At 30.9% G+C, this 12,323-nt stretch overlaps 1 protein-coding gene across 1 annotated transcript; it reads right to left on the bottom strand.

The window, feature by feature from the left end:
- Window positions 1-10,678: 10,678 nt before the first annotated feature.
- Window positions 10,679-12,139, bottom strand: LOC139877395 (secoisolariciresinol dehydrogenase-like). Its single transcript, XM_071864815.1, has 2 exons — window positions 12,117-12,139; window positions 10,679-11,474 (listed from the first exon to the last, which is right to left on the bottom strand). The coding sequence occupies exons 1-2, from the start codon at window positions 12,137-12,139 to the stop codon at window positions 10,679-10,681; spliced, it is 819 nt and encodes a 272-aa protein (XP_071720916.1).
- Window positions 12,140-12,323: the final 184 nt, after the last annotated feature.

Raw genomic sequence — 12,323 nt, 5'->3', positions numbered from 1 at the left:
ATATAGATATAGAACATGTGTTTAGTTGATTTTAAAAGTCAAGTTAGAAGGATTAACTTTTGTTTGCGAACAAGTTTAGGATTAACTAAACTATGTTCTAGTGATTACAAGTTTAAACCTTCGAATAAGATAGCTTTATATGTATGAATCGAATGATGTTATGAACATCATTACTATCTTAAGTTCCTTGGATAAACCTACTGGAAAAGAGAAAAATGGATCTAGCTTCAACGGATCCTTGGATGGCTCGAAGTTCTTGAAGCAGAATCATGACACGAAAACAAGTTCAAGTAAGATCATCACTTGAAATAAGATTGTTATAGTTATAGAAATTGAACCAAAGTTTGAATATGATTATTACCTTGTATTAGAATGATAACCTACTGTAAGAAACAAAGATTTCTTGAGGTTGGATGATCACCTTACAAGATTGGAAGTGAGCTAGCAAACTTGAAAGTATTCTTGATTTTATGTAACTGGAACTTGTAGAATATATGAAGAACACTTAGAACTTGAAGATAGAACTTGAGAGAGATCAATTAGATGAATAAAATTGAAGAATGAAAGTGTTTGTAGGTGTTTTTGGTCGTTGGTGTATGGATTAGATATAAAGGATATGTAATTTTGTTTTCATGTAAATAAGTCATGAATGATTACTCATATTTTTGTAATTTTATGAGATATTTCATGCTAGTTGCCAAATGATGGTTCCCACATGTGTTAGGTGACTCACATGGGCTACTAAGAGCTGATCATTGGAGTGTATATACCAATAGTACATACATCTAAAAGCTGTGTATTGTACGAGTACGAATACGGGTGCATACGAGTAGAATTGTTGATGAAACTGAACGAGGATGTAATTGTAAGCATTTTTGTTAAGTAGAAGTATTTTGATAAGTGTATTGAAGTCTTTCAAAAGTGTATAAATACATATTAAAACACTACATGTATATACATTTTAACTGAGTCGTTAAGTCATCGTTAGTCGTTACATGTAAGTGTTGTTTTGAAACTTTTAGGTTAACGATCTTGTTAAATGTTGTTAACCCAATGTTTATAATATCAAATGAGATTTTAAATTATTATATTATCATGATATTATCATGTATGAATATCTCTTAATATGATATATATACATTAAATGTCTTTACAACAATAATCGTTACATATATGTCTCGTTTAAAAATCATTAAGTTAGTAGTCTTGTTTTTACATATGTAGTTCATTGTTAATATACTTAATGATATGTTTACTTATCATAGTATCATGTTAACTATATATATATCCATATATATGTCATCATATAGTTTTTACAAGTTTTAACGTTCGTGAATCACCGGTCAACTTGGGTGGTCAATTGTCTATATGAAACATATTTCAATTAATTAAGTCTTAACAAGTTTGATTGCTTAACATGTTGGAAACATTTAATCATGTAAATATCAATCTCAATTAATATATATAAACATGGAAAAGTTCGGGTCACTACATATATCTCATTAGGTATTTTAACAATGAGTTATATACATAAAAATGAGACTATTAATTTAAGAAACTCGAAAACGATATATATAACGATTATCGTTATAACAACGTCTTACTAGGTACATATGAATCATATTAAGATATTGATACACTTGGTTAATTATGTTAAATGATAAGTAAATATATTATTAAGTGTATTAACAATGAAATACATATGTAAAAATAAGACTACTAACTTAATGATTTCGAAACGAGACATATATGTAACGATTATCGTTGTAACGACATTTAACTGTATATACATCATACTAAGATATATTATATATCATAATATCATGATAATATAAAAATTTAACATCTCATTTGTTATAATAAACAATGGGTTAACAACATTCAACAAGATCGTTAACCTAAAGGTTTCAAAAGAACATTTACATGTAACGACTAACGATGACCTAACGACTCAGTTAAAATGTATATACATGTAGTGTTTTAATATGTATTCATACACTTTTGAAAGACTTCAAGACACTTATCAAAATACTTCTACTTAACAAAAATGCTTACAATTACATCCTCGTTCAGTTTCATCAACAATTCTACTCGTATGCACCCGTATTCGTACTCGTACAATACACATCTTTTAGATGTATGTACTATTGGTATATACACTCCAATGATCAGCTATTAGCAGCCCATGTGAGTCACCTAACACATGTGGGAACCATCATTTGGCAACTAGCATGAAATATCTCATAAAATTACAAAAATATGAGTAATCATTCATGACTTATTTACATGAAAACAAAATTACATATCCTTTATATCTAATCCATACACCAACGACCAAAAACACCTACAAACACTTTCATTCTTCAATTTTATTCATCTAATTGATCTCTCTCAAGTTCTATCTTCAAGTTCTAAGTGTTCTTCATAAATTCCAAAAGTTCTAGTTTCATAAAATCAAGAATACTTCCAAGATTGCAAGTTTACTTCCAAGTTTTCTAAATCCATTCCAAGTAATCATCCAAGATCAAGAAACCTTTGTTACTTACAGTAGGTTATCTTTCTAATACAAGGTAATAATTATATTCAAACTTTAATTCAATTTCTATAACTATAACAATCTTATTTCGAGTGGAAATCTTACTTGAAATTGTTTTCGTGTCATGATTCTGCTTCAAGAACTTTCAAGCCATCCAAGGATCCTTTGAAGCTAGATCTATTTTTCTCATTTCCAGTAGGTTTATCTAAGGAACTTGAGGTAGTAATGATGTTCATAACATCATTCGATTCATACATATAAAACTATCTTATTCGAAGGTTTAAACTTGTAATCACTAGAACATAGTTTAGTTAATTCTAAACTTGTTCGCAAATAAAAGTTAATCCTTCTAACTTGACTTTTAAAATCAACTAAACACATGTTCTATATCTATATGATATGCTAACTTAATGATTTAAAACCTGGAAACACGAAAAACACCGTAAAACCGGATTTACGCCGTCGTAGTAACACCGCGGGCTGTTTTGGGTTAGTTAATTAAAAACTATGATAAACTTTGATTTTAAAAGTTGTTATTCTGAGAAAATGATTTTTATTATGAACATGAAACTATATCCAAAAATTATAGTTAAACTCAAAGTGGAAGTATGTTTTCTAAAATGGTCATCTAGACGTCGTTCTTTCGACTGAAATGACAACCTTTACAAAAATGACTTGTAACTTATTTTTCCGACTATAAACCTATACTTTTTCTGTTTAGATTCATAAAATAGAGTTCAATATGAAACCATGGCAATTTGATTCACTCAAAACGGATTTAAAATGAAGAAGTTATGGGTAAAACAAGATTGGATAATTTTTCTCATTTTAGCTACGTGAAAATTGGTAACAAATCTATTCCAACCATAACTTAATCAACTTGTATTGTATATTATGTAATCTTGAGATACCATAGACACGTATACAATGTTTCGACCTATCATGTCGACACATCTATATATATTTCGGAACAACCATAGACACTCTATATGTGAATGTTGGAGTTAGCTATACAGGGTTGAGGTTGATTCCAAAATATATATAGTTTGAGTTGTGATCAATACTGAGATACGTATACACTGGGTCGTGGATTGATTCAAGATAATATTTATCGATTTATTTCTGTACATCTAACTGTGGACAACTAGTTGTAGGTTACTAACGAGGACAGCTGACTTAATAAACTTAAAACATCAAAATATATTAAAAGTGTTGTAAATATATTTTGAACATACTTTGATATATATGTATATATTGTTATAGGTTCGTGAATCAACCAGTGGCCAAGTCTTACTTCCCGACGAAGTAAAAATCTGTGAAAGTGAATTATAGTCCCACTTTTAAAATCTAATATTTTTGGGATGAGAATACATGCAGGTTTTATAAATGATTTACAAAATAGACAAAAGTACGTGAAACTACATTCTATGGTTGAATTATCGAAATCGAATATGCCCATTTTTATTAAATCTGGTAATCTAAGAATTAGGGAACAGGCACCCTAATTGACGCGAATCCTAAAGATAGATCTATTGGGCCTAACAAACCCCATCCAAAGTACCGGATGCTTTAGTACTTTGAAATTTATATCATATCCGAAGGGTGTCCCGGAATGATGGGGATATTCTTATATATGCATCTTGTTAATGTCGGTTACCAGGTGTTCATCATATGAATGATTTTTATCTCTATGTATAGGATGTGTATTGAAATATGAAATCTTGTGGTCTATTGTTATGATTTGATATATATAGGTTAAACCAATAACTCACCAACATTTTTGTTGACGTTTAAAGCATGTTTATTCTCAGGTGAATACTAAGAGCTTCCGCTGTTGCATACTAAAATAAGGACAAGATTCGGAGTCCATGTTTATATGATATTGTGTAAAAACTGCATTCAAGAAACTGATTTCGATGTAACATATTTGTATTGTAAACCATTATGTAATGGTCGTGTGTAAACAGGATATTTTAGAATATCATTATTTGATAATCTACGTAAAGCTTTTTAAACCTTTATTTATGAAATAAAGGTTATGGTTTGTTTTAAAAATGAATGCAGTCTTTGAAAAACGTCTCATATAGAGGTCAAAACCTCGTAACGAAATCAATTAATATGGAACGTTTTTAATCAATAAGAACGGGACATTTCAGTGTGCAGGCTGGGTTTAACAACTTGAATAATAACTTGTCAACCAGAAATGAGCTGGCGGAGGTAAGGAGGTTGGTTGGAAATTTTTCAGGTGTGGTGATGCAGGTACAGAAAGATCAGACAACATCTTCATGTTCTAACAATGTTATTTTACAGACTATAAACAGGAGGTTAGATTCAATGGAGATAGCTATTAAGGAGGTTGATAGTCTTCGATATGTGGTTGCTGGTCTATCTACAGAGCTTAGAACCATCAAAGATTTTTGAGAAAGGATCTATGATCACATTACTCACATAGATCCTCCACCAATGTCTGATGAAGATCTAGATGATGTCAAAAATGGGGAGAATAAGAGAAAGCAAGAAATTGATGCTATCATTGCAAAACATCCAGGTAAAAGTGTTAAATTTGTGAATATGGTGCAGGTGACTGGATTCCTTGGATAGTAGGTGTTGGAGGTTTTACAAGAGTTGAAAAGGAGTCAAAGGCTGAAGGGGAGTCAAAGGCTGAGGGGGAGCCAAAGGCTAAAGAGAAGTCACATGCTGAGGGTGAAGGTGAATCAAAGGTTGAGAGGGAGAATAAATCTGAGCAACAGCAGCAACAGTCTAAACCTGAAGTCACTAAGTTGTACTCAAGGAAGAAAGCTATTCCAAAGAAGAAAAAGAAGTATGATGGGTGTAAGCCAAGTGTTATCAGTATTGAGTCTAGCGATGATAGTGATGGTGATGATAATGATGATGATATGATAGCTGTTTTAGCTATGAATAGGGCAGAAAGGAGGAGAGCTAGAGCAGAAAAGAGAGCAGAATCTGTTAAATAGAGCACAGATTCAAATGTGCAAAGAAAAGAAAAAGTTGCTGGAAAAAGAAAAATGAGTCCTGCAGAGGAAGCAGTTGATGATTTAATTAGAGGAGCTGCTACTGTAGAAGGAATGTCTATTGAAAATTATCTGAAGATGATAGAAGAACAAGAGTCAAGGTCCAAAGCTGAGAAATTTGTTTTGAAAAGATTAGAGGAAAAAATAGATATGGCTGAGAAGCTAAATGATAGATTTTCTTATAGAGGTTTTAAAGACAATACAAATGTTGATTGTATTTGTGACAACCCGGAAATTTTCGACCAAATTTAAACTTAATCTTTATATGTTTTTGACACGATAAGCAAAGTCTGTAATATTGATTCTCAAACTTTTTGAATTAATGTTATATATTCAGTTAACCTTTGACTATTGACCGACGATTCATGAACATCTATTTGTAAATATATATATAATTTTAAGTTATTTAGTAAACGATAGTAACATTCGTTTATTGATTCGATTGATATTTAGATAACTTAACTAAAACGTTTAAGATGAACAAGTAAAACACTAATTTACTACAGTATTTTCGAATTGCTACAGTACCCGAAAAGCTACAGTGTTTTCGAAAATCACTATTTGCTACAGTAAAAATCATTTTGCTGCAGTATTTTCGAAAATCACTATTTGCTATAGTAAAAATGACTTTGCTACAGTAAAACACTATTTGGTAAAGTAAAAATGACTTTGCTACAGTAAACACTATTTGCTATAGTAAACACTATTTGCTACAGTAACACTATTTGCTACAGTGAAAAATATGTCGACAAACAAGAAAACAAAACACATTGGGTGCGTACCAGCTGGCCATGCGATTGCATGGCAAATGGACATGAAACCCATGCGATCGCATGGGGATCAATCTCAGCAAATATCTATAAAGCTGGCACATTTCTGCTTCGACACACACACACATAAATTATTTACTCTGTATTATATTTATATTTATATTATTATTATTATTATTAGTAAGATTAATATTATTATTAATCTTATTATTATTAGTAGTAGTATTAATATTATTATTATTAGTATTATACATAAAATACTACGACGAAGTACTGCTCAAATGATTTCAAACCGAGTTTTCAAATGAGTCAAAGCTAAGAAAACTATGGGTTATAGCTATGGAGGTTATGGGTAATGTTCATGGGTATTGTTCGCAAGTCAAACCTAGTGTTTATCATCTCCGTTGCGTCTACGTACTTTCCTACAATATTGAAAATATTAATATTTGAACATTTATATCTTATCTTTTATACATTAATAGTGTATCCAGGTCTAGTGCTCGAGTATATATGTTTATACATGCTTGTATGCTTTAATTTTATCGTTAGATAGTTTATGATAAATCACGAATTTGATACATATGCTACTGATATAAAGTATATGATATGCATGTCGTTGAAAAGCTATCGAAAAATTAATAACTTTTCATTTAGAAATCGCGTTATTTCGATGAACGGATTAAAAGATATGGTCAACTGAATTATGTTTGACATTAATTGAAATTGTGTTTGAAACTGTAAATTAATATTTAAACAACTTGTCTATGAGATTGATAAATTGAATTTTTAGATATTACTAATCGAGTAAATGAATTTCTATATAAGGCAAGTTTTGTTTTGTTGATCAATTGTCAAAGTTGACTGTATTATCATGTTTTAAAAGCTTTATAAACACTATAATCTAATTTTACAAGTATTGGAAAAACTATGTGAAATAATAAAATATGTTCGATTGTCATGATAATTCAAATATAATATAGCTCCTGAAATAAATAATATTTTGAGTTTGATAAACTATAAATTCGTTCAATTATCAAGACTTATACTATGTTAATAAACATGTATAGATTTAAAGATCATATTGGGTCAGGTTGACTTTTGAGATAACTTTTGTTAACTTTTGCATGTCGGTCTCGAGCATTAGGATTGTTATACACTATGACCTGACCTAGCTTGTTAGACATGTATTGACCAACATATGTTCTCTAGGTTGAGATCTACGGTTATTTTGCATTCCAAGTTTTGGTCACATTTTGGTGAATGACCTTATGTGCTGCTAAGGTGAGTTTATAGATCCCCTTTTAATTGCTTTTGCAATCTATATTTTTGGATTGAGAATACATGCACTTTATTTTATACGCAATGGACACAAGTACATACTTAATTCTACACTGAGTTTGAACAGAAAATTCCTTAGCTTTAGTAACTAGTAACTGCCGGTTATAAGAACTAGTGGGCGCGAGTAGTTGTATATGGATCCATAGGGCTTGACATCCCCGTGTGTTGCAGGTATAGAAACCCTAGCCTGAACTATAAAACAGACGTATGCTATTTGAGTTTAGTACACGTTGGATTGCGTGTATTGTACATGTTGGTTGCATGTATGTTAAAACAGGGGTACTTATTATAACGTTAAAGTTTAGTTACCAGGGTGCTCAATCTTGTAGAATAATTTGATAAACGTTTCGGATGAAACAACTGAAATCTTGTGATCCACCTTTATATACAGATTATGCGCAACATTAAAACTATGAACTCACCAACCTTTGTGTTGACACTTTTAAGCATGTTTATTCTCAGGTTCCTAGAAGTCTTCCGCTGTTTGCTTATACGTTATACTAGCTATGTGTATGGAGTCATACATGCTTTATTCGAGAAAACTTTGCATTCACAAAATCATCACCATGTATCTTATTTAACTGTATTGTCAACGGATGTATTGTTAGAAACTATTATATACGATGATTGTCTATAAGTAGAAATCATCAGATGTCGAAAACCTTGGATTTATATATTCATTTATGGTGTACCTTTTCAAAAGAATGCAATGTTTACAAAACGTATCATATAGAGGTCAAAACCTCACTATGAAATCAATGAATGATGTATTCGTCCAAATGGATTTGGACGGGTCATCACAATATTTTAAGAAGAAATGATGATGGGATTGTAAGTATTGAGTTGATTTTGGATGATAAAAGCAAAAGAGTAATTAATTTGGATCAGGTGTTCATCTTAGGTCTCTTTGAATGGAAAGCTATTGCAAGATGTGTTAAGAAATTGCAAGAGTGGGATTTGAAACCTGAAGTTCTTAGACTGATTCACATGTTAGTTCATGTTTCATATGAACTGGGAATGATAGCAGAAGAAGAATATAAAGGATACTGCAGAGTTCATTCAGAGGAAGAAAGAACAAAAATTGATGGGGTAAATCTGATTTTTGAAGATGAGAAGAATCCAATGTTTCAGGTTCCAAGTCATGTGAAGTTTGAAGACAATGTTTATATATCTGATCCTGAAGGGCTAATGTATAAACATAGAAGAAACACCGAATGTTTGATGAAAGTTGATAAGTTCAAGGATACACAGCTAAGCCATCTGATTGCACTTCTTAAGAAGTGTGAATCTAAACAGAGTTTACCATTCAGAAGAAAATTGGCGGACTTCTTGTTTCTAAATTTGACTGAGATTGAAAATAATTCAAGTCTGAGGTTCATAAGTGATGAAATCAAAGATGAGTATGCAAAACTTCAGAAGAAAAGAGCAACAACTGAATCTTCAAGTCAAAGGAATGATGGAGGAAAGAAAAGAAAAAATGTATGGTTCTAAGCAATTGTGTTTATAAATTTGTTTATGTGTTTTGACATCATCAGATAGGGAGAGATTGTTAGAATTTTGTAAATCTGATGAGTCAAAGAAGTCTTAGCTGAAAAATATTTTGAGTCTGTATTATTTGAGTCTATATATTTAGAGTCTGGAAGATTGAAGAACACAGACTCTGCTCAACAAGAAATACAGATTCTACTGGTGCTGAAAAGAGATAAAGATCAAATCAAATACGCGTGAAATAGTTGAAGATAAGAATGAAGAGATTCCATTTAAACGAATATCTCTGATTTCTAGGAGAAGATCATTGAAGGGATATGATATTATTTAGTTTCCTTTTATTTAGCTACGTTTGTTTTGGAATAGATTTGATAAGATTTGAGAAGCGTGTTTCTCAAATCTATAAATATGGAACTTGTAATTTATTTCAATTTGTCAATTCAATAACAATTATCTTCTCTATTGTTTCATTCTTTTTGTGTCAATTTAATTTGTAAAATTCAATTGATTTCGTACTTTATAACTTATTTGTTATTCTGTTCAATTGATCTTATATAAACGTTATAGGTTGTTGATTGTGGACCAACAATATTTATTTATATAAAATAAAATAAAAAGAAATAAAATCGATAACTCTTGTTTTTTTAAGGCATGTTGTCGACATCACTAAAAAAATTAACCACATTCGCAATCATTTATTACACACGCACGTACTTTCGAAAAGAAACCCGAATCACATTACATGAATCCGAACGTTAAACTATTATGAAAGGCATGATGTAGGAGAATATTAAAAAGAAAATGATGATGCTTGATGGTTGGATATAATTTCAATTATGTCACGATTCATCACACATCTTGTTTCATTAGGTAACACTTTTCATTGAGAAATTTTAAAAATACACATTGAATGATAAACGATTCAACGCTGATATGTTATTTTATAAACTTTTTACAAAGAACATTTTACTCTTCCATATAATCTGTAATCTATAATCCATATATCCATAACTATAACTAATCTAATTATTAAAAAATAATCAATCTCGTATGCGTTTTATTTGAATATTACCGTATTTATAAACTAATATTATGTTGTTGAATTTTTAATTTCTTTGCCGGCCATTTTGTAGTTTCCTATGGAATAACTAGATTAATTTATAATCTTCACAAAATTAAGTATCCGGATAGTTAACCATCAAGGCATCAGCTTCTTTTTAATTAGCGTAGTTTATTCACAAAATTAGAATTAGATTAGATAGATGGTGATTAACAATACAATGAGTACAAGTAAAGTCCAAAACCAACCACATACGTGCGCAATCATGATTAACAAAAGACAACATTGTTGGATACAAGGAATATCTTTTTTTTTTTTAAAGCAAGCTGGTATATTGAATTATTAAAAACCGAGATCCAAACGAGTGCAATTGAAAATCAAGAAAGACCTTACAAGGCACCTTGTAACTATGTCTTATTAAAAATACATCATACCATCAATCAAATCTCTTCATTTAAACACCCTCTTCTGGATATTTAAACATGTTAAATGACGGATTAACAATGCTAAATCCGCCATCAATAAACAGATTTTGTCCGCTAATATATTTTGCCTCATCACTCACAAGAAAAAGTGCAGCCTTAGCAACATCGTCTGTTTTAAGTGTCACACCCTTAAGATTCCCAAGCATATTCACCACATTTTCTAGCGCTTCGGCTTCTAGCCCTACGAAACTTGTGGCTAATGGTGTGACCATTGCATAAGGCGACAAACAATTAACTCGTATCCCAAACTGTCCAAGTTCCACCGCTAAATTTTTGGTCAAACCGTTTACAGCATGTTTCGAAGCACAATAAGCATGTGAGGCTGCACCACCAACATTAGACGAAACACTAGCCGTTGATATAATTGAGCCACTTTTCGCAGGAACCATAACTCTAGCGGCATGTTTCATGCTCAAAAATACACCTGTAACATTTATACCAATTACACGTTCAAAATCTGTTTTTTCATTATCAATTATGCGTTGTTTGTTAGGATCTGATATCCCCGCGTTACAAAACATGATGTCAAGTTTTCCATAAGTTGAGACTGCAATATCTACGGCGTTTTTAACATCTTCTTCATTGGTTACATCGCAATGGACATAGATTGAGTTTGATGATCCTATGGTCTCACAAAGTTTTTGACCAAGTTGGTCTTGTATATCTGCAATAACAACTTTTGCTCCATTTTCAGCAAAGAGCTTTGCAGTACACTCTCCAATTCCACTTGCAGCCCCTGTGATCATTGCTACTTTTCCTTCCAATCTAAACATATAGTAAAAAAAATTTTATCATGTGCATGCTATTTTGATAAAGTATCATCCCAAAATAGTCTATTGGTCAGAGCCCCGAGTTCTTTCCAAGAGGTCTTGAACTCTTGGATGGCCATACGTACGGGATATCCGAATAGGCCTCGTACATGTAAGTAAATTAATATTCTATTTCCCGAGTAGCATAAACTATGAAAAACAATATCCATTTACTTGTAGCTTTATGTAGAAAATGAAAATCTTGAAACTTAAACAATTTCTTTGAATACTTAGAAAATGATTTATTTTATTGCAAGATGTAAAAGTTTTTGTATAAACTTGGTCTTAAAATCAATAAAATGCTTATTATACTAACAATATGTGGTAATTTTAACAATCAATAAATAGTAGGTTAAAATTTCATTAGTAGATATATTTTAATATACTACGGAGTACTATGTTAATATGGTATGATTGTAAATCGTACTATTTTCAGTATTAATAGTAATAGTAATATTAGTAGACCATATTTACTTTTTAATTAAAAAAAAGTTTGGTGCTAATACGTTCGAACGGTATTTCAAAAAAAAAAAAAAAACAACTATACGTCGTAAACTAATTGAAAAAAATAAAATAAACGAGTGCAAAATTAACTAACCTTCTTGAAGAGCTCGTCATCATCTTTTGATATAGTGAGAGAGAAGAGGTGGCTTTTTGAATGATAAAATGTGAAACTTGAACTTATATAGTGAACACTAATTGGCACAATTTATGATAATAATAATGATTTTTTTTTTTTTTTTTTTTTTTTGAAAGGCAAGCCCCCCAAAGTGTAGCAAGTGAGGATTGAACTTGGGTCCCTTTG

The sequence above is a fragment of the Rutidosis leptorrhynchoides genome, chromosome 11 (assembly GCF_046630445.1).
Source record: "Rutidosis leptorrhynchoides isolate AG116_Rl617_1_P2 chromosome 11, CSIRO_AGI_Rlap_v1, whole genome shotgun sequence".
In the NCBI taxonomy this organism is placed as follows: domain Eukaryota; kingdom Viridiplantae; phylum Streptophyta; class Magnoliopsida; order Asterales; family Asteraceae; genus Rutidosis; species Rutidosis leptorrhynchoides.
This window is presented reverse-complemented; position numbering and strand designations above follow the sequence as displayed.